The sequence below is a fragment of the Typopeltis vanoorti genome, chromosome 14 (genome assembly GCF_054136105.1).
Source record: "Typopeltis vanoorti isolate ZY-2024b chromosome 14, IOZ_Tvanoo_1.0, whole genome shotgun sequence".
Classification (NCBI taxonomy): domain Eukaryota; kingdom Metazoa; phylum Arthropoda; class Arachnida; order Uropygi; family Thelyphonidae; genus Typopeltis; species Typopeltis vanoorti.
In genome coordinates, this window is record NC_143562.1 from 88,070,523 (window position 1) to 88,093,908 (window position 23,386).

A 23,386-nucleotide genomic window follows, 5' to 3' on the forward strand; every position below is an offset into this window, starting at 1 on the left:
CCAGCAAGACAGCACATGTGACAAGGCTCACATCATGCAAGCATGGTGCAAACATTTCCATTCCATTCCATGAGCATATCCAAGCATTCCATTATACACTAAAGGTTGCAGTACTGTTACAGTGACTACCAAAAATATTTTCTAAAATAAAGCCAAAAGGCTTCATTTCGGCGATGCAAAATTATATAAGTAAATTGGATATTAAATCCAACGTTATTTCAAAGCCAAATGTAGAAACTATGAGTTTTAAAATTATTATAATAGTTTCTACATTTGGCTTTGAAATCATGCAGGATTTAACATCCACTTTACTTATATAATTTTGCATCACCAAAATGAAGTCCTTTGGCTCTTTATTTTAGAAAATACTTTTATGCACCGACTGAGAAATAATGCTGGATTTAATATCCACTTTACGTATATAACCACCAAAAAAAAATTTTTTTCCCCTTTATTTTGTCTTTTACCCCTGATTTGAATACCTTTGAACATTTGTGGGATCACGTGATACTGCGTTTCCACAAGTGACTTACTTGATCACTGACCTCGAAGACATTATTCTGTCTAATTGATCCAGAATACCTCAGGACACTGTCTCTAGTTTAGTGGAGTCAGTGTCAAGATGGGTTCAAGTGGTTATCTTGGCCAAAGAAGGTCCAACATGTTACTAGTTAGGTGGTCATATAATAAAGTCAGTTACACATTAAATGTTGCAGTATTAATAGTGGGTACCAAATATAATTTTTTCTTTCATTTTATTTCATCAATCACATCTTATTCTCGTCTATCCCTTGAGACATCAATAGATCAACATGTTCCTTCTTTAGTCTCAACAGCTAGTCCACACATGGTACTAATGCGTTTTGCAACCTTTCGTGTGTGAAATTAATATAAAACATTGACATACTGACTTTATTAATTAAAAGCATTTTTATATAGAAGTATTTTTATATCCTCATCAAAAAAGAGAAAAATCTTTATTTTTATGGTATAAAGAGAAATTGAAATAAATAACCAGTTATAGAAATTGTACAATAGGATTTGATACTGTCTAACTTTGTAAATTATATAAAATTCAATTCATTTTCCAGATTATAAAATTTTATTGTGCTTAACAATTCTTCCTGATTCATTTAACACACTGAATGATTATTCTTTAAGGAAACAGAATATATTACAAGAATGGATTATAATCCAGCTGTCTCAAATCTTTGAGACTCCAAAAACAATGATCTAAAGGTGGTAACTCATTCCATGGACACCATTTCCAACCTACAAGTTAAAAGAAAATCAGTTTCAAAAGTATATTTAAATAAAAGTATAAATGAAATGAACAAATCTTTAGTAACTCTACATGTTATGCCATTAACAATTTATTTTTTGCCAGTTAATTATTTATAATCTCAAATACCAACAAGAATTGTTCATGCTTGAACTGACCCATTAGCTGAGCTCACTGACAATCTTTTCAAGGAGAAAAGTTGACCACTAGCATGTTATCTTTTAATTTGGAGGTAGGTAAACCTCTAAATGGGTTATCATTTTAAGCATGTGTTTGTGTGCATGTGTTACGCTTTTCTATGCTAATAAGCAAGTTAAATTATTTCATTATGTTCAGAAATATGAAATTTTAAACAAACATTAAAAATATCAATGTTAGTAAATAAACTCTCTAAAAAATGATTTTACGTGGGTGGTCTGAAAAGTTCTCGACCTAACAATGAAAAAACGAATTTATAATTTCAAAATTATGCTAAAATGCTAAACTAGTTCAAAGAGGGGAATTCCATTCTCTGCAAGAGGCTTGAAAAATACTGATGTATATCAACAATTACATTTATGGTAATTACTAATTTTTTTTTTTTGTTGCTTTTCATTTCTTTCTGAGCTTCAAATTCTTTTTTGATAGGTTTCTTTTTGGTAGTTTGGCTTGGATGATGAGAACACTGGCCACATCCAGTCTAATGCTTTTGGCAATATGGTTGGGAAAGCTGCAGATACCTCATTCTACTTGTATCATTATTTCTTCTGCAGGGATCTTTTTAGGTGCTATTGCAAAGTTGTGGCCAAGCATGAGTGTGCTAATTGCTTCAGACTTCAGGGTAAGGGATGATAGATTTATTACCGTGTTAGGAGATAAGTGAGGTTTGGAAGCTGAGTTCTTTTGTAGGCTTTCAAATTTTTTAATATGCCAACATCATATTTAAAAAAATTTTTTTTTATGAGAAGTGTTTGAGATGTTGGAAAGGATTGTCCAAAGGCTGACATTTATCATCGTGACAAGCAGCCAAAAACAACATCAAAAAAAAAAAAAAAAATTAAAGCTCTGCAAGAAATGAAAAGCAACAAAAAAAAATAGTAATTACGAAAGCAAATAAGGGAAATGCCACTATAGTTCTAAACCAATCACATTACACAGATAAGCTTTCCTTTTTACTTTTAGACCATTCTATCTACCTATCTCCCTATAGAATATGATCCCACATAATCAGAATACTCCATAGGCTCCTTAAGAAGGTTACCTCTTGGTCTTCTGGCCAAGAGGTAATCGTCTTAAGGAGCCTATGGAGTGTTCTGATTTGTGTGCTGGTGTGGTCATATTCTATAGGGAGATAGGTAGGTAACAATGGTCTAAAAGTAAAAAATATATGGACTATCAAAAATCCATAAGCGAAGTGTGCCATTATGTACCTGTGTAGATGGCATTGATTCCCCCATATAAATCAGCCAAAGTGCTCACACAATATACTGGCAACACACCTTCACACATAAAAAAACTCAGTCCACTTTAAAGCCAGTATAGAAAATCTCACGCTCCAGTACACTGACAACATAATGGTCAGTTTTGATGTCTCCTCCTTATTCACCAATTCCCACTCAATGATACCTTAGAACTCATCCAAGCCAAATTTCCTCCAGATATCTCAGCCCTATTTTAGTTCACCATGAACTCAGGCTATTTTGTTTGGCAAGCAAAATTCTACAAACAGATAGAGGGGACAGCCATGGGTTCTTCTCTCTTTACTGGCCAACTTCTTTATGGAAAGCTTTGAAGAAAAAGCCCTGAACTCTGCCCTACATAAATCCACATAGTCTGGCTACACTATGTGGATGATGTGTTTTCCATTTGGCCTCATGGCCTGGATACACTCCACAATTTCACAACACACTTAAACAATCAGCATCCGAGGATCCTGTTTACCTTGGGAAAGCAAAACAATAGCAGTCTCCCTTTCCTAGACACTGATTACATGCAAGCCTGATGGATCCTTGGCTTTCTCTGTTTACAAAAATCCTACACACACTGGTAGATACATTCATCAGCAGTCACACCACCCCCTCTTCCAACAACATGGGATTATAAAAACCCTATACTGTATAACAGGACAAAATTAATCAGTTCAGATGACAATGCCCTAACTACTGAACTTGACCATATCCTTAACACATTCTTAGCCAATGGCTACAATCTCCAAAAAATATTAAAACCAGGTAACCCCCCCTCTTCCCCCTTCAAAGCAGAGATGACTCTAAATCTATCACCATTCCATATAGCTGAGGTACATCTAAAAAATTAATAAAAAATCCTAAGGAAATATGACCTCGCAACTAGTTACAATCCAGTAACAGGATAAAATATTGGCATCTCTTATCCACTCCACCAAAGGCCAGCTACTTACCCTAGACCAACCTGGAGTATACCAGATCCCTGGCAGTTGCAAACTGTCCTACTACAGCCAATATCAGGATATCTGAACACAAGGACTACATCAGGACTTGCTGACCATGCATTGGACACCCACCGCAGAATATGCTGGAAGAAGGCTACTTTTTTACACTGCAGCAAGTACAAGTACGAAATGTTATTCCTTGAATCAGCCTCAGCTCTGAAAAACTTCCCAAACCTCAACAAATTTGAGTGCATGACACTGCCCCAAATTTTGGAAACTTAAATTCTAAGACTGTCAGCCAAACAGCCAAGACAACCCAATTTAACCTGCTATGGGACACCTTTCAGGACTCGAGGACTAACTTCAGTAGCCTTTCTTCAGCTTCATTTACTTAGTGTGAGTGCCTGCCTGCACATATATCATTGTTTTGTGATCGCTAAAGATGGCAATATAACATTGTCGAAATATAGGTAGTTATTAAAGTTTTTATAATTAATAATCTAGTTTATGTTGTCATTTCCTAAAAGTTATGTCTAAGCTTTAAGCTATTAGAAGCTATGTCTAATCAATATATAAGCTTATCTATCTACAAAAATGCTATGCATTATTATAAGGGTCACTACCCAGACCAGTTTTGACTTTATTCAAGTCTTGTCAGTGGGAGCCAGACCCAGAAGTGATACCAAGATTGAATTAATGCAGAAGTCATATTTCCATATGCAGGGTGGCCCAAAATGTACCTACCAAGTTTAAATCTAATTTTCTCTGCAATTAGCTGGTATAATTGCAGAGAAAATTTTTTTTTTTTTTGGGGGGGGGGGGGGGGGAGCGCTAGAGTCACCGGAGAACATGACAGGGAATTTGAGCTGTGCTGAAAAAAGTGCTTTTTAATCAGTGAATAGTCTAACTTCTGTCGAGATTTGTGCTACGTTGTTTTTCTGGAATACAAGTGTCCTTTGGTGGCTGTTTTTGAAGTTAGTTGTTGTCACTATATTGTGTATTTTGGTTACCGAAAAGATTGGGCAGAATCAGATGCATAATGGTGGAAGAGAAAACAAAGATAACATAAGTTTTCATTATTTAGTATACTTAAATGTTTTGTTTGTACTTTTACTTATATAGTTACACTCCCTTATACTTATTTAGCGTTTAGTGTAATAGTTCCTCGACACTATTTTGAATAATGGTGGCAGCGGCAGTTAAAATTGCAAATGGTGTATTGCCACGTCCTCCATTTTGCATGATATCATACAGGATTTTGTAGCATGCAACACTTGTGGTATGTAAGTGTCCCGGCGGTTGTATATGTGGCAGGTGAGAGAAAGGGAAATATGTATGTATATGCACAAAATGCAGGCAATGGGAGGAACTTGGTGAGAAAGAGATGACTATAACTGACCTCGTTAAGTCAGGATATTCTCCACATAGAGAGATGAGTGGTATGATAGAGGGCGAGAATGGTGAGAGAAATATGATAAAATAATGAGAGTGGGGAGTATGGAAAGGTTGAAGGATTGTGAAGTTTTCGGAGATGGTCTCAGATAAGAGTGGCTGACTTGCAGAGAGAGAGATGAGCTGAAAGAGCAGGTGGAATGTCTAGGGAATGAGATGAGGTGTGAAAGATGAGATTAGGCAAACAGAAGAGACGAATGCAAGGCGAATCAGAGTAGGAGTGAGAGTGTGTTATGGGAATGATAGAGGAGAGAATAGGAACAGTAGAAGAGAGGGAATGAGAGAGAGAGTTATGAGAATGGTAGAAGAGGAGAGAATAGGAACAGTAGAAGAGAGGGAATGAGAGAGAGTTATGGGAATGATAGAAGAGGAGAGAATAGGAACAGCAGAAGAGAGGGAATGAGAGAGAGTTATGGGAATAATAGAAGAGGAGAGAATAGGAACAGCAGAAGAGAGGAATGATAGGAGAGAATAGGAACAGTGGAAGAGAGGGAATGAGAGAGAGTTATGGGAATGATAGAAGGGGAGAGAATGGAAACAATAGGAGAGAGGGAATGAGAAGAATGCGAGGGAGCACTGGAACCAGGGATAGAGTGATGTCAGGAAGGTATGTAAGTGGGGGAAACACAGAGAGAAAGGGTTAGAGGGAGAGAGAGAGAGGGAGTGAGGGTTGCATGTGAGCAATCAAGGAACAGGGTGGTAAGAGGTGTAATGTATGGGGATTCAATGATCCGTGGTGCTCAAGATAGGATGCGTGAGGAGTGTTTGCCTGGAGGAACGATAGAAAGTGTGGCTATGGAAATTAAGAGGGGTGAAAGGATGAGATGATTGTGATGGTAGGAACAAATGACTCGAGAGGTAATGTAAATTGGGCAGCGAGAGATATAACATTCTTGCTTGAGGTTGTACGAAAGAAGACAGAGAGAGGAAAGATAGTGTGCGTGTTGCCTAGGTATGATAGTGACGAACTGAGCAGTAATATTGAATAACATAATAGCTAGAATGTGTCAGAAGAGAGGATCGGAATATGTGGATGCTTGGAGGGCATTTGAGGACAGAAAGGAATTGTATGTGAGAGACCACTTGCATTTGAATGAGGAAAGATGTAGGCATCTGGAGAGACTGCTATTCTAAACGAGTCGGTGTGTCAATGCAGGGAAACTAGAATACCCAGGGTGGATGGTAGCAGGGGAGACCTCATGTGGAAATGGGTATTTAGGAGAAGAGAGACGGCATCAGGTAATGCTGAGCCCAGTGAAGTCTAGAGGGGATAATGCTGGATATAGAAACAGTGGCATTTTTATGCTTTATATTGACCAGCCTGGCTGGCCGAGTGGTTAGCATATCCGCTCCCCCAGCCAAAAGATTGCGGGTTTGAATCCCACCGTAGGCATGGATGTTTACGATTGTCAGTGGAAATACCAGTGGTGGTGGTCGGCAATAGATGGCGTTAGTGTAGTTGCAGTCAGTTGGTGGAGTTCTTATTGGGAAGAGAGAGTTGTAGAGTAGATGCCCTCCCTCAATGAGTCTTTGGATTCCCTGGAGGTGACAAATAATAATAATAATAATAATATACTAATGCCAGGAGTATCTGGAATAAAGGAAATTGGTGGCGCTGATGCTATCAGCGTCACCAATTCCAAAATTCCTGGCCAAAGATTATTGGGATCACTGAGACGTGGTTGACAGAAGAGGATATAATAACAGGAATAGAAGTAGCAGGATACAGCATTTTTCGGCAGAGTAGGAAGGGAAAGCATGGTGGTGAAGTACTGCTTATGGTAAGCTATGACTTATGTCCTCTAAGAGTGGAAACTTTGGAAGGTAGTAACACTAATGATCTTGAAAGCATATGGTGTGAGGTAGAGGCGGGCAAGACAGGATATTTAGCGAGTGTTACTACAAACCAAGCAGCACGGAGGGTGGGGACCAAGAGATGTTTAGACATTTGAGCTTGGCAAGTGCAAGAAGAATGATTGTTATGGGAGATTTCAACTACAGCAGGATAAATTGGGAAGAGGAAGATGCACGTAGCAATAAGGGCATGGAATTTTTAGAATTCTTGAGGGACAAATGCCTTAGGCAACATGTAATACAAGGAACAAGAGTTTTGGATTTGGTCATAGCATCAGAAGAGTTGATAATAACAGATGACATCTCTCCCACCAGATGGAGAGAGTGACTATGTGGTTTGGTTTTGACTTGCAAGATGAATAGACATGCAGGAGTATCAAAGAGATAGGAACATATGTGAAATTACAAGGCAGGTGATTATAATAGTCTTAGACGTCAACTTGGGGAAGTTCCGTGGAGGGAGGAATTGGAAGGCTGGGATATCATTAGTGCCTGGGAAATTGTGAAGGAATATTTGTTAGCAGCAATAGTAAGCTGTATTCCACAAGTGAAGAAGAGGACACAATTTGGAGTAAAGCGGATGACAAACAATATTAAACAGGACCTGCATGTGAAAAAGAGGACAGGTGAAGAGGCTATGGATGAGATATAAGAAGACAGGTGAAGAGCAGATGCATGAAGAATATAAGACACAGGCCAGGAGAATGACTAGTATGGTAAGGAAGGCAAAACTGGAATATGAGAAGAGATTGGCCCTAAGATACAAAGAAAATTCTAGGGAATTTTTTAGCTATGTGGCCAGTAGGAGGAGAAATGATTGCGAAAGAATGACATTATGGGATAAAAATGGGAATAGAGTGACTGATGCAGAGGACATAGTGGAATTGTTCAATGAACACTTTATTGGAGTATTTCATCCTGGAGGAGTAAATTTAATACTAGAGGGAAAGGGCAGGTTCGAGGTTTAGAGGTGCAGGAGGAGAGTGTGTTCCAAATACTGAGTACTCTGGATGTCAATAAAGCTGTTGGATTGGATGGTATTTCACCATGAGTTTTGAGAGAATGTGCTAACGAACTCACAGCTCCTTTGACCTGGCTTTTCAATGAAAGTATGGCTATCGAAAAGATGCCCAGGGAATGGAAGGAAGGTAAGATAGTGCCATTGCATAAGGGCGGTAGCAGACTGGGTGTCATCAGTAGTTGTTATAATCTTGGAGAAATTAGTGAGGGACCGTATACAGCATTGGGAAGATGAGGGTAATGTTATCTGTGAGAGTCAACATGGATTTGTGAAGGGGTGCTCTTGTTTTAGTAATATACTAGCCTTTTATAATAAAGTTACAAGAGCAGTAGATGAGGGAAAGGCATATACTGCCATTTTCTTGGATTTAGCGAAGGCATTTGACAGGGTTCCACATGATAAGCTGATATTTAAGTTGGAGCAGATGGATTTGGATGTCAGGTTGATCAATGGATTCAGGATTGGTTTCTGATAGGTATCAGAGAGTTGTGTATGGTGGGGCAGTTTCAAGGAGGCAGAGGGTTATAAGTATGGTCCCCACAGGGCTCCATACTGGGACCTATATTGTTTAACCTTCATATCAATGACATTGTCTGTGAATTGCAGGGGGATATTCAGTTGTTTGCGGATGATATGAAGCTGGGAAGGGTTATTAGTAATAGTGCAGATGTGGTAGACCTGCAAGAGGATTTGAATAAGCTAGATAGATGGGCAAATGAATGGGGGGGTGTCAGTTTAATGCAGCAAAATGTAAGGTCTTGAGGTTTGGGAAACATCGATGGGACACTGCATACTCTATGGGAGGAGTTATACTGGAGAAAGTAGGGGAGACAAGAGATCTGGGATTGATGATTGATAGAAACCTGAAATTTAGCGAACATATTACAAAGGTGGTGAAGGTAACACAGAGGATTGCTGCAATAATGAGAAGGACACTGACCTGCAGAGATAAAACAGTTATCATTCCATTGTATAAGACCCTGATCCGACCACACTTAGACTACTGTTCTCAGATTTGGTCCTCAGGATTTGAAGGTGATAAATTAATTGGAAAGGGTACAAAAAACGGATAACAAAGATGGTTTGACATCTTTGTTATCCGTTTTTGGCAATGATGACAAGGGACCATACCTGGAAGTTACGAAAGGAAACTGTGAGCAAGAGGGTGAGGAGTGGTTTCTTTGCATGGAGGGTGGTTGAATCATGGAATGCATTGCCTGATAGAGTGGTGAGAGCAAGAACAGTGAATGAGTTTAAGGAGTGGTATGATAGACTTTGTATTTCCTAGGAGGGACCTCCCACAATGAGTCTTGATAGACCTCCTGCGATGAGTCTTTTGACTCCATGGAGGCCTGAATAATAATAATAATAATAATAATTAGAAAAAACTTTACCAACATTATAGCCATCAAGTCATTTGTGTTTCATTTGTGTATGTTTGAAAGCAACAGGACATATATGGATTAGACAAATTCAGTATGCTGCCAGTTGAGCTTACAAAGGTTTTACCAAGAATTTAATAGTTTTGATGTAATTTCACTGTATTTTAGGGGGGAAAAAAACAATCAGGTCTGAAAAAGAAGAAAGAACAGAGATAGGGAGCAAGCTGGTCAAAAATCAAAGTGTCAACAAATCCCAAATTTTTTTAACACCAAAGGAATTGTGGTTTTAGTTGAAAGTTTGCTACTAAAGTTGCTTTAGAATACAACAGGTAATATGTGACTTCAGCTGTGACTTTTTAGTACTTATAGTGAGCACGTTCTAGTCTGGTTGGCCGAGTTGTTAGCACATCTGCTCTCCAACCAACAGGCTGTGGGTTTTGTGATTGTCTTTAAATGAGAAGGAATTTCATCACCAGTGTGAGACCACTGCCACACTATACTGGGCTGAAATGGCTTGAAAAAAGTTCTATGTTTAATTTCCAGAATTGGATTCTGGGCCATGTAAAAATATCAATAAAATACAAAAAAAAAAAAAAAATATATATATATATATATATATATATATATATAATTAATAATAAAAAGAGAAGTAAAATCCTTAGACCGTTCACAATATTTAATGTGCCATAGGCTTACAACCCTTTGTGAGTTAGAGTCACATAAAAAAAAAAAGTTCCCACTATAATGTTTGGTACAGTGTGAGCTGATATATTATAATGTGTTTGGTGTATATTTTATAAAATAATTACATACCTTCACATTTTTCGGGTTCCAAATTTTGTGGAATAATTCCATAATCAGCATCTATATCACCTTTCATGAATATTGTTACATAATGGTATTTTATTTCTTTCTGAATAGAGTTAACAGCCATACAATATACCACGTTTTTTAAACGAAGACCTGTCTCTTCCAAGACTTCTCGGACTGCTGCTTGTTCCCAGGTTTCACTGAAAATAACAATTTTTTATGAACTTAAACAAATGCTGAACTTAAATGTAGCTTAAACTATTTTAATTTTTTTTTAACTTAATCTTGAAAAGGTTAAGCTGCTGAACCTTCAACAGTCATACCAGCTTTGACATGTTTATATGTCAATAAATATATGGATGTGAAGTGCCCATTGAAACTAAAATAATATTTAAACACAATTAGAATAACATGGAGACAAAGCAAAAATCCATATGGCTGTTTGGGTAGTTAATATTTCAACCTTGGAACTAAACCATATCAAATTTAGGGAATTTTTAGACTAAAGGAAGAAAATTCAGCCTATTTTATTATAAAATTATGTTGAAAGTATATGGTTATACTCTACTCAACTGCAGTCAAATTAACATGCTGACTGCCACTGACTTAGCATGTAAACTTGCAGCAAGTTCCACAAGGTTGTTAGTATCATGACCACCAGGAGGTGTCTGTGAGTAAGCTACTCTAAACTAGTGCTCCAGCATTTTATTGCTACTGCAAGTGTTTCTCATTCATTAAAGATCAAATGGAAATCTTAACAGCAGGTACTAAGGAGCCGATTACTTCTGCACAACCTGTAAGTTCTCAGTACATTAAATCAGTTATCTTTTGATCTAAAAATCAGCCACGTGCAAGTGCCTGCCATGCCTACCATGCAAAGCATAGATGGCAGTAACAAAAGCCAACGACAAGCACCCCATGTCTCGCCAGTGTAGCGCTGTCAATTCCCGACAAACCCACAAAGTGCCGTAGCTGTAAAATTGATGTCAGCAATAAAAAAAATAGTATAATGTGAGAGTTCTGTTGCCACTGGTTACATGCTTCCTGTGCAAAAACCGACGATTCGGTGCACAAGATATTTCTTGACCTTAACCAGCTCTTTTTCTGTTTGCTGTGCCTCCCATCTGTAAAACAGCTCCTGAACTTAAGCAAACGAATCGAAAACCTCAAACAGCACAATGCTACAAATGAAACTTTTTCCTCCAAAATACGAGCACTAGAAACCAAACTTGAACTGACAATCCACACCACAATGCAAGTTCATCCTTCCCCGTGAATGAACTCCGTGACCTAATCGCATCAATGGTGCATGACTTGATGGAGGCCAAAAACAAAAAATTCAACGCCATTATTTTGAACTTCCCAAAGGAAACGGAAAGCACTAAAAGAAGACATCATCAAATTAGCAGAAGAATGCAACATTGATTCTAAAAATATCGACAGGTGCCATCATTTCGGACCCATAAATAAAAGAAGGACGGAACGAACTTTCCACACCCAATAAAAATGACTTCCAACACACTAACAAGCACATCAAAACTAATAACAGCGATCAACAACAAGTTCAAAGACACTTGTCCCCAATCATGCATATGTGCTCAACCAGACCTAAATTTTGCACAAAGGGAACAAGAATGCCAGCTTCAAAGACAACTTGAAGAAAAACTTCAAAATGGTGACAACATTTGGATCATCGACTACAGACAAGTTAAATTGGTGCAAAAATCAAGTGATGCCACTAGCAACCACCATGGAGACCAGTATGCGGGCACCACATAGGAAATGTGCAGGATCCTTGCAGTCAAACATATGACTCACAACCCTACATATCCACCTCACCAATATCCGTGGCCTAAACCCCACCTGCTCTTTCTGGCAGAAATTCAAATCTCACCTCCTCCCAGCACTATTCATCTCAACCTTCCAAACTACACACTCCTTAACTCCTTTCAACCCAAGGGTGGCGTCTGTGCATACATCCGCTCTGACATACCTTTCCAGAGAGCACTCAACCTAGAATCGCCCAGCTTTGACCTTCTATGGTTGAAAATATCCCTTCCCAACTCAGTCAAATTCATATGCTGTCTCTATCACTCCCCTAATGGAACCAACCACTCTGAGCTGTTTATTTTTCTCTCCTTAAAAAATTGATTTTCTCCAGTCCCACTTTCCCAATAGCGAAATCATCCTCCTAGGAGATTTTAATGTCCACAACACCAATTGGCTTTCCTCCTCCAGCTGTACAGATCTTGCAGGCCAAGATGCTGAAATATTTGTCATCACTAATGACCTTACACAACTTGTTCAGATGCCAACCAAAATACCTGATAACTCGAACCACTCTCCAAACACCCGAAATCTCTTCCTCACCAATGACCCTTCCAAATATACAGTAAATGTGGTGGAGCCCCTAAGCAATTCTGCCCACAATCTAGTGCTCATCTCCTCCTCCCATGCAACACTTACACTGCCACTCCCATACATGAGTAGTTTGGCAATATAACAGTGCCAAGTGAGACAGCCTCTGCAACTTCTATGCCTCATTCCCATTTGTTTCCACTTCCAACTCAAAACATGCACTAAACTTATAACCAAAGTAATCCCCACTGGCATGGAAACGTACATTCCCCACAGTACTCTGACCTGCCATCCCCTAACTAAACCCTACTTTTCCAAAAGATGTGTCAAGGCTGTTCAAATGAAAAATGAAACATACCATAACTTGCTCAAATCAAGAACTCCATCCTCCTTTAGAACTTATACCCAAGCCCAAAATAAATGCAAAAAAAAACAATCAATGCTTCCTGAAAAGGTCAATCTCCTATCCTCACACTTTGCTTCCAATGCATGCATAATTCACAATGGCAAATATCCCCCAACCATTCCAGATGCCCAACATACAATGCTCACTATATCCTTTTGCCAGAAAGAGCAGTAAAATACTGTCCAAATTAGACACAAAAAAGTCTCCTGGCCCTGATGGTATTCCTCCAATTGTCCTGAAGGGTTTGTGCACTAGAACTGACTCCTGTCCTATGTTGCCTGTAAATACTATCTTACTCCACTGGTATCTATTCTACAGTCTGGAAATTGGCCTATATTCAACCCATTCCCAAAAAGGGCGACAAGTCACTGCTGTCCAACTACCACCCATCTCACTCATCTCAGTCCTGTCTAAAGTAATGGAAAAAATCATCAATTCCCAACTCCTACACTACCTTGAAGGTACCCACTTAATAAACGACTGCCAGTATGGATTATGTCGCTGCCAATCAACAGGAGATCTGCTCACATATGTCACCCATCTTTGGACAAATGCCATGGAGAAGTTTGGCAAACCTCAAGCGGTTGCACTTGATTTCTCCAAGGTGTTTGACTTGGTCTGGCACAAGGGCTTACTAAGCAAGCTGCCATCGTTTGGTCTGTCTCAAGACTTCTGTAGTTGAATTGCTCTGTCAAGATTCTTTCTGACAAGGTTCTGTCCTCTCACCAACCCTCTTCCTGCTATATATCAATGACCTACTTCAGCTGACTTCCAACCCAATATACAGTTTTGCAGATGACAGCACAATGCACTCTCCTTTTCTTTTGATAAACCTTACTCTACACAACTCTACACTTTTCTTTTTGATAAACCTTACTCTACACCTCAGCCTACAGAACATCAACCACCACTGCCCTCAATTCTGATCTCTAAGTCATCCTCCAATGAGGGTTCAGATAACCTAATCAATTTCAATGCTAATAAAACCCAGTACTGTCTTATTTATTATTATCATTATTATTACAGGCAACTCCAAGGAATCCTTAAGATGAGGGAGGCCCTAAACATCATGGCAAGAACTATTCAGCATTTGCACAGTATCTATCATACTTTGCCTTGAACTCATCCACAGTTATAGCACCCACAACAGACTCTGGCAACTTATTCCACACCCTTGCTAACTACTCTTGCTCAGTTTCCATTTGCCCCCCCCCCAGTTCTCCCACCACCACACCTGTTCTGAAAAATTTCCTCTGAATTAATCTTGTAAAAATTTCTCAGTAATTTGAATATCTTAATCATATCACCCCTTTTCCATCTATCAACCAGTTTCCCTAACGCACAAATCTTCAACCTGTTTCCATAGACCTGCTATCATCTTGGTCACTCGCCTCTAGATCCTCTCTACCTCCTCCCAATATGACCCTTAATTTCTTCAAAGAAGTCCTGAGATCATCTGTTTGTCATAAACTATTTTGCAGGAAGTATTAGTAATGAATTGAGGTTCTTTATCCCCATTATTAATAGATTACCAGGTATGCTGGGCTGATATGATGCCTAATTTGTGAGGTTTATAAAAGCATCAAGTAGTATAAAGATATCTGATGATCTGGTCATTTTCATATCCAGGAAAGGGAGTGAACCACTTGACACTAATTGAGCAGTAAATTTTATACTGGATATTGGTTCTTGAGATGGTTTAAAAAACTGCAAGAGAATTGCTCATCATGGCTTCATATTACAAAGATGCCATTAATATATCATTTCCACAACTTGGGTTTCATGAAGATGGAAGACTTTACAGAAGTAGATTTGAGTTCTGTTTATATATGGTATTATCATATCTGAAAAAATCTCATGCTGTGCAACATTTTACATATCTTAAGCAAGCATTATAAGGTCTCTAGCTGTTATACTGATGAATAAGCAGTATACCAGCTAGAGAGACCTTATAATGCTTACTACATCAAAGTTTGAATTATGTATTGTTTTTTGAGAGAGGTGTTGTTGTTAACAGACATGAAGTACTCACAATACTCACAATTTTTTTTTTTTTTTTTTTTTTTTTTTTTTTTTTTTACAAATGATGATGACTGACCTTTAATCAGATCCTTTAATACCCTTACTACATGTTTAGATAGATTATGAGCTGGCAAAACTATACCTTCAACAATTGTCTGTAGGTGTATCTTTTATGAATTTTGAGAACCCCCATAAAAATGGAGGGAAAAGATGAAAAGCTATAAGAGCTAATATTGTCTCTACTGAGTTTGTACATTATTCTAAGGAGGTTGTCAGTAAAGTCTTATAATGCTCTTGGGGAATCATATTTTAATACTAAGCCCATGTGTGGAGCAGCTGCTGGATATTATTATCATACTTATCTACACCATACTTACTGTACTTATTATACTCATACTACCATCTAAGGATTACTGTAGAATTCCCTTTATGCTGTACACCCTTTTGAAGTAATGCAAAAATGATGATGACAATGATGCCAATTCTGTGCAGGTAGAAGAGTGCAGTTTGTTTTATTTTCATGTACTATTTTCTGTAAAACAGTGTCTTATAATTTTGTACATCTGAAGAAGTCCTTCATAATTAGGATGAACCCAGTTACAAACTATTATGCACACATGTCAAAAACATCACTCACACACACACACACACACACACGAGGCTGCAAAACCTAAAACATATCACTGCTATATATGGATAAGTGGTCAAGAAGAAAGAAAGAAAGAAGGAACCTGATAATATGTTTTGTGAGCAACCTGAAGTTATAGTCCTCAAGAAAATCTGTGTGGGGAAGATTTCCAAAGCACAGAAGTAGACAGAATGAAAAAGGTAGATAAAAAGTTACTTAATTATGTCAGTGAAAGGATATAGACTAACAGTTGCTCATGTGTTTATGGGTTTGAAGGAACATAGGGAATAATGGCAGCCAGTTCAGTGGCCATGAAAATGGCCACTGAACTGGCTGCCATTTTCTTATAAACATGCTTGCATGTTTATGAAAAAGGCTAGAATAAATGTGTGACAGAAGGGTCACTAATTAACTGGAAATGTCCCCTCAAAGATAGCATCAAACATATTTAAAGGTTTTTTGGTACACTACTCCAAATGTGAGAAAATATTCCAAGATAGGGGTAGATATGGGATTTCTGCAGTATTACAAGTTGCACAGGTGAGAGGATGCTACAGTATGATGTACTTATGCAGGACAGGCCAGAGATATAAGTCAGTTCAAGAAGTGATATCTGATTGTGCATAGAGCTCCTAGTATTATTAAAGGTAAGGTGAGGTGAAGTGTGGTCTTGCTTGCTTAGCTTATTTCAAAAAGACAAACCAGCACGATTAACATCATATGGGAATCTTATATTATGGTTTACAACAGTGGTGGCCCATACATAAGCACTGTGACACTGCAGCACCCCCCAAGGAAAAAATGAAAAAATTAAATTTTGTTTGTGTTCATAAATAATAACAATGCTTACAACATTATATAAATGCAATACAACATGTTAAAGGTTATAGCTTATATTTCGACATTGACTGAATAGTTAATAATTGGAATTGTTCTATTAACGCTTTAGATTATGAAACAAATGCACTGCGATCTAACACCGATATTTGTTTGCGCTTGTCATTGCACGTTACATCATTCCCACACTGTTCAAACGGCAGTGTATGTTTAGTATGCTTATGTGCCTTATTTCTGTGAGATATGAAACATTGCGTGGTGAACTATTTTTTGTAAATCTTATTTTATTTTGTTAAAATAACATATAATTATTTATTTATTATAGATACAAGGCTGAATTATGACGAGTGTCACTGTTGAAAATATGAAAAGAATGTCTGCACGGTTAGCCTAGTGGCTATGCACTTCGCAACCATATGCCTGGGGAAGAAGTGTCCTAGGTTCGATTCCCGTCGACAATGCGAGGAGCTTAAGGATCTTCCTCAGCCATAGCCAAGTTAGCTGGTCTATGGCGTGGACAGCAGGGTTTTTCCCACCAGTTTATCTGGGGTTTTTCATGTGTGTTCACTGGACTGGAAGGCAAACCGGTCCAGTGAACACACACGGATTACAGTCAAGAATACTGACCCAGCCATAGGTCTGATTCGTCAGCTATGCTTGTTCCGGAGCCCGGATAAAATTTGGGGAGACTAGATGGTGCCATACCTCCCTGTAAAGGGAACTCATGACCGTGTATCATCATACAATTATTATTATTATAATAAAAAGAATTATATTTTTTTAATTATCATTACACGAAACAAATGCACTGTGATCTAACGCCGATATTCATTTGCACTTGTCATTGCTATTGATACGAAACTTTTATATTGGTGTTTGTTCGTGGTGAGGATGAAATATTTTTAATAAAGAAATTTTTAATATGTAAATTTATTTATTAATAAATTCATTACTGATTAGGAAAAAAAAAATTTTTTTTTTTTGTATATGCAGCACCCCCACTTAAAATTTTCACTGGCTGCCACTGGATTACAACTATCTCTAAATTGTGCATTTCTCATAAAAAAAAGAACCATTTTCTCCCAGTATTATTTTTGACAACACCCAATTTTTCAGACAATTTGAGATTTCTCTTCTTATAATTATCCTGACATAAACACATCACAACCAATTGCAGCTGTTAACCTTATACAAATCACAAATCTGCCCAGCCATTGAATACTGCTCTCACATATGGGGTGCCCCCCCCCCCCAAAAAGCTCCCTCAAATACTTGACTCAATACAGAGGAGAGCAATCACTTATTAATGACCTATCTCTTACCAACTCACTTCCCCCACTTTTGCACAGACGATTGGCACTATGTGTATTCTACAAATATTTCCATGGAAAATGTTCATCTGAAATAGCATCAATAATTCCCCCACTTAGTACTAAACTCATTGAACTATTGGAGAGCAATCAGACTTATTAATGACCCATCTCTTACCAACTCACTTCCCCTACTTTTGCACAGACGATTGGCACTATGTGTATTCTACAAATATTTCCATGGAAAATGTTCATCTGAAATAGCATCAATAATTTCCCCACTTAGTACTAAGCTCATTGGAACATGTGCAGCTGCTGCTCACCATCCCTTCACAGTGCACCTTGACGCCCACAGAACAAGTTTCTTCTCTTTCTCCTTCATCCCTGCAACTGCTGTACTATGGAACAGTCTTTACCAACCCACTACCCATACACGGTACTAATGTACTATAGGTTGACCAACCAACCTCTCATGTATGGGATCAACAAAAAAAAAAAAAATTCTCTTCAAAAATATATAATTGTTGGTAAATTTTTATAATAGCTTTATTTAATACTTCCCATATTTCGGCAACATTATATTGCCATCATGCGGGATCACAGAACAATGATGTGTGCATACAGACACTAACACTAAGTAAATGAGGATGAAAAAAGCAACTAAAGTTCGACCTGGAGTCCTAAATGGCACCCCAGCTAAATTGGGCTTTAGTCATTGGACTAAAGATCTGAGGATGAGTGATTCCCAAATTTGTTGAGGTTGGGAAATTTCTCAGAGCTGAGGCAGATTCAGAATAACCTCTCATATCTGCATTTGCTGAGGCTTCTATGATCTCGGATGATGATAGCAATGTAGCATCACCAAAATACTGGAAGTATTAATTAAAGTTATTATAATTAATATTCAGGAAATTTTTGAGGAAATTGTAATTTCCTCAAAAATAATAGTTGCTCAGAAATGTGTCCTGTAAATGTTTGCTACAAATTTACTGTAACACTTCAACTGGAGTTGCACTAAACTAGAAAACAGTGTTAGGTTTTTAGTTCTTCATACACTGATGCCCTGTCAATATCACATTCCTTACTATGCTCATCAGTCAACTGTAAATTTTTACAGTTACAGTAGTTCACATTCATTATAATTCTTCAAATTACAAGTCATCTAAAAACACTAAAGAGTGTAAAAAACACTAAAGAGTGTAAAAACACTAAATCCAATATAGGAAAAAAAAAAACAGATGTTGATTTTGAATTTAGTTTAGGATTATAGATGGGGTAATCATGCAATCTGCAGTCAAAATAAATCTTATTCCTCCTTTTTCTAGTTGTTGTTGTTATCTTGTCCTTTGAAGAGTCTTAGAAATTTCCATGTGCTCCTTGAACTGTTGTTCAGGATTAGGATCTATTGCTTGCAAGGCTGCTGTAATTTTCCAATGAAGAGTCACAGAAAGAAATCCTTTTTCTAGTATTTTCTAGTACATTTCTATATTAGAAAAGTGGTGCAAATGTCAAGAGACTGCAGTTTAACATCAATATCATCATCATCTTCTTCCTGTTGCAGTCTTAACCCATCTTTTGGCTGGTCTTTCTGGTAGTCTCCTTCCTCTTAGTTGATTCATTATATTTTTGCTTTTCATCTGACTCAGTAACATATATTCTGCATCTTCTCAATAATTCCATTTCAACCGATGCAAGCCATTATTCATTTTTTCTGGTGATTAGGCTTCATGCATTTAGAAAATTATTGTTCTTGCTGATGCCGTGTATGCTTTAGTTCTACTATGTGTTTCTGTACTTTTTGCTGGATTAAAATATTGATTTATTATTCTCAGTGCACTGCTGTACTTTTAAAATTTCATGGCATTTTCTTAGCATTTCACATTTGTAAGTCAGTCTATAATGAAGATATTTAAAGCATTTTCATTATTCAAGGATTGAATTTCTGACACGTATTTTACTTTGAGTTAGTTCCTTTCTCTGAAAGGCCATAATTTTAGTCTTTACAGCAAAGTAGATATTAAATCCAACATCAGTTCAAAGCCAAATGTTTGTAGAAATTATAAAAGTTTCATAAGTTGATCTGAGAGCTTACAAGAATACAATCCTCTGCATCCCTGAGTTGCCTTAGCTTGGACTATTTAAAAGACATGGGTGCTGCTCAAGAGTCCATATATATTCACCTTTTATTAGTCCATTTGATAAAGGTTTCACTGGCCTGACAGCTGTTTCGAACTGGTGAAACCTTTATCAAATGGACTAATAAAAGGCAAATATATGGACACTTGAGCAACACCCATGTCTTTTAAGTAGTCCAAGCTAAGGCAACTCAGGGATGCAGAGGATTGCATCCTTATAAGTGCTCAGATCAACTTATGAAACTTTTATAATTTCTACAAACATTTGGCTTTGAAATAATGTTGGATTTAATATCCACTTTGTCTATATAATTTTGCGTTGCCAAAATGAAGGTTTTTGGCTCTTTCTTTAGTAATTACTTTCATGCACCAACTGAGAGTTTACTTACAAAAAAATACACTTTGATTTCCTTAGTACTGAATGAGAGTTTTTGCTCTCTTAAGATTTCTGCCTTAAGAGATCTCTTAAGCATCTGGGATTGGTGTTTTCTGGAGTGGCCTCTATTAGGGCCATGTTGGTGAATGCTTTACCCTGGAATATGAGTGGTTCTGCTCAGTGGTAGGGTGAGTCTGTTACTGAGTAAAACCACTGCTAAATTAAATGATCCTTTGGGTCACTTGTTGAGTTTAGAGTGATCTGGGGGATCACCTAGTTTTTGGAGATGAGATCCTTTACTTATACAGTGGTCTATGAAGAGAACAGCTATCAGGCCAGTGAAACCTTTATCAAATGGACTAATAAAAGGTGAATATGTGGACGCTAGGGCAGCACCCATGTCCTTTAAGTCCAAGCTAAGGCAACTTGGGGATGCCAAGCATTGTATTCTCGTAAGCTCTTAGGTCAACTTACAAAACTTTCATAGTTTCTACAAACATTTGGCTTTGAAATAACGTTGGATTTAATATCCACTTTGCCTATGTAATTTTACATCACCGAAATGAAGCCTTTTGGCTCTTTCTTTAGTATTTACAGTTGATATTTCGATATTATATTTTTCAGCAATGTGGTTTAAATGGTGTACAGAATACTGCAATTCATCTTCATCATTGGCCAGAAGTATCTGATCATCTTCAGTGTGTCAAAATGGCTATCACTACATAATAGGATATTTCCATCAATTGTAGGTGTCCAATGTGTGATAACGGCATTGATATATGTGTATAGATTAAAGAGTAGCAGTGATAAAAGGCAGCTTTGTTAGAATATATGAGTTATGGTTTCCAATTTGAATGCATGAAATTAAATTTATTGTAGATTGCTTCTGTTATTTAGCTCAGGATTTTATCATCAGTGATTGATTCTATAAGTTGATTTCTGTTCAAGCAGCCAAAGGCTTAGTATATAAATGCTACATGTGTTGGTTTAATGAATTTTTGGTGCTTTTCAATTAGCAATTTCAAATAAAACTGATATTTGCTCAGGATCTGCCTTTACAGAATTTATTTTGTTTGTCACCTATATCTTATTGCTGTAATGGCTTCAGTTTCTTAACTAAGTGTTTTATTATTAAAAATATAATATTTCTAGTTCACTTTTTTAAAATTTTTGCATAAATATTCTAACTGCTTAGGAGACTTATTCTACGATAATTTTCACAGTCTTTACAGTTGCCTTTTTTTTTTTCTAAACCAGAATAATTATGGCTTTCTGCCAGGATTCTGATGAGTTTTCTCCATCCTATATTCTATTCAAATTTGTAGTCTTGATTCAAGAACTTCTTTTATTCAGAAATTAAATTAACCATCATGGAGGAAACTGAATTGATGAAACTAGAACAAAGTGGTCAGTTTCCAATAGAAAGCTTCTAAAGACTGTTACGTCAAGAACAAATTATTATTATTCAGGCCTCCACGGAGTCAAGAGACGCGAGAGGACCTTCCTAGAAAACACAAAGTCTATCATACTACCATTCCTTGAACTCATTGACCGTTCTTGCTCTCACCACTCTATCAGGTAATGCATTTCACATTCCACCCTACATGCAAAGAAACCACTCTTCACCCTCTTGCTCACAGCTTCCTTTTGTAACTTCCAGGGATGGCCCCCTTGTCATCACTCCTCCACGAAATGAAAGAACTCCCCAGTTTCAACCGTGCGACAGTTTAAAAGTCTCGATCATAACACCTCTCCTTCTTCTATCCACCAAACTCTGCAGTCCACATTCCTTCAGCCAATCCTCATAACTAACATTGTACAGTCCTGAAATTATCTTTGTTATATGCCTCTGTATCCTCTCTCACCGTTGCCTACACCACTATAAAACAGTATATATTTATTAAATTGTTTGAACCTTTCAAACTTTTGTTGACTTCAGATATTACTGCATTTTTATGGCCTTTTTAATTAAGAGTTCATTCAATTGTTTATCTCATTGGCCTAGCCTATGCCTGTACATTCCAACTACCAATGTTAATTAGATTCTGTTTTTATTTTTCATGTTGTCATTTGTATCCTTGTTTCCTTTAAATGCAGACATTTAAAATTTTTTTTTTATTATTTCCTTTTGTGAGTTGAAAGCAGAGGCAGCTCGTGCATAGGCACTGCGGAACTGCAGCACCCCAATTTTTCTCAATATATAAATATGTTTATTAATTTATTTCTATTTGCTTGTAATATTTAATTTTATCATCAATAATCCCATACAATTCTCTTATTTTGTATAAAAAATAATAAAAATCCATCTTATAGCACTTAGGAGGGCAAAGGACGCTCGCAGTACTGTGTTTACCAGTGTCATATTGCTACATGCGCAAACATATGCACGTCATAGTGAGATGCAAGCTATTAACGTAATGAAGCACTGTCCATCGTGCAGTTCCACTGTTGTTTATATGCAGTTTGCACCAGTAGTAGAGTGTTCGTAGTGCTTAACGTGTTTACTCCGTCGCTTTAAATATTTGGACATTACAATTAAAGGATTTAATTGTAATGTCCAAAAATTGTAAATCCATTCCTTTAATTACAATTAAAGGAATGGATTTTATTTTTAAATAATTTTGAATTATACTAAACTGTATAATTTTATCGATAATAAACAATATTTTTTCATGAAACAAAACGAGAAGAATATATTTTATTTTCAAATTATTTTGAATTATACCAAACTGTATAATTTTATCGATAATAAACAATATTGTTTCATATTTAATTTTGATTTAAATTTTTACCATAATTTTGATATTTTATCCAAACATGTATACACTGTACTTATAGTATGTATGTATATTTCGAAAGTTGCAGCATCCCCACGATTTCAAGCCATGAGCCGCCACTGGTTGAAAACAATATAAATGTCATTTCAATTAGTTGCTAGCTGAGAAGTAGTAAGTTCAATGATGGGGAGTGCCATCATACAGCCTCTGGTCCAGCATATATTACATGCATTTCCTCCAATATGATGAAACAGTTATGCCACTGTGACTCGACTGCCAGTACCTCATTGTGAAAAAATGATGTATCAAGAGAAGGTAAAATTGGTAGTTGGGTAGGCCACGATATG

At 37.1% G+C, this 23,386-nt stretch overlaps 1 protein-coding gene across 1 annotated transcript in view; it reads right to left on the reverse strand.

Annotated features, from left to right (window-relative positions):
- Window positions 1-1,079: 1,079 nt before the first annotated feature.
- Window positions 1,080-23,386, reverse strand: part of LOC150099737 (nucleotide triphosphate diphosphatase NUDT15-like) — a 72,273-nt gene continuing 49,966 nt past the window's right edge. Inside the window, exons 3-4 of the mRNA XM_090404147.1 lie at window positions 10,194-10,390; window positions 1,080-1,272 (exon numbers count right to left, since the gene is read on the reverse strand). Coding sequence (XP_090260273.1) covers window positions 1,175-1,272; window positions 10,194-10,390 — 295 coding nt within the window. The 3' untranslated portion in view covers window positions 1,080-1,174. The remainder of the gene's footprint in view (window positions 1,273-10,193; window positions 10,391-23,386) is intronic.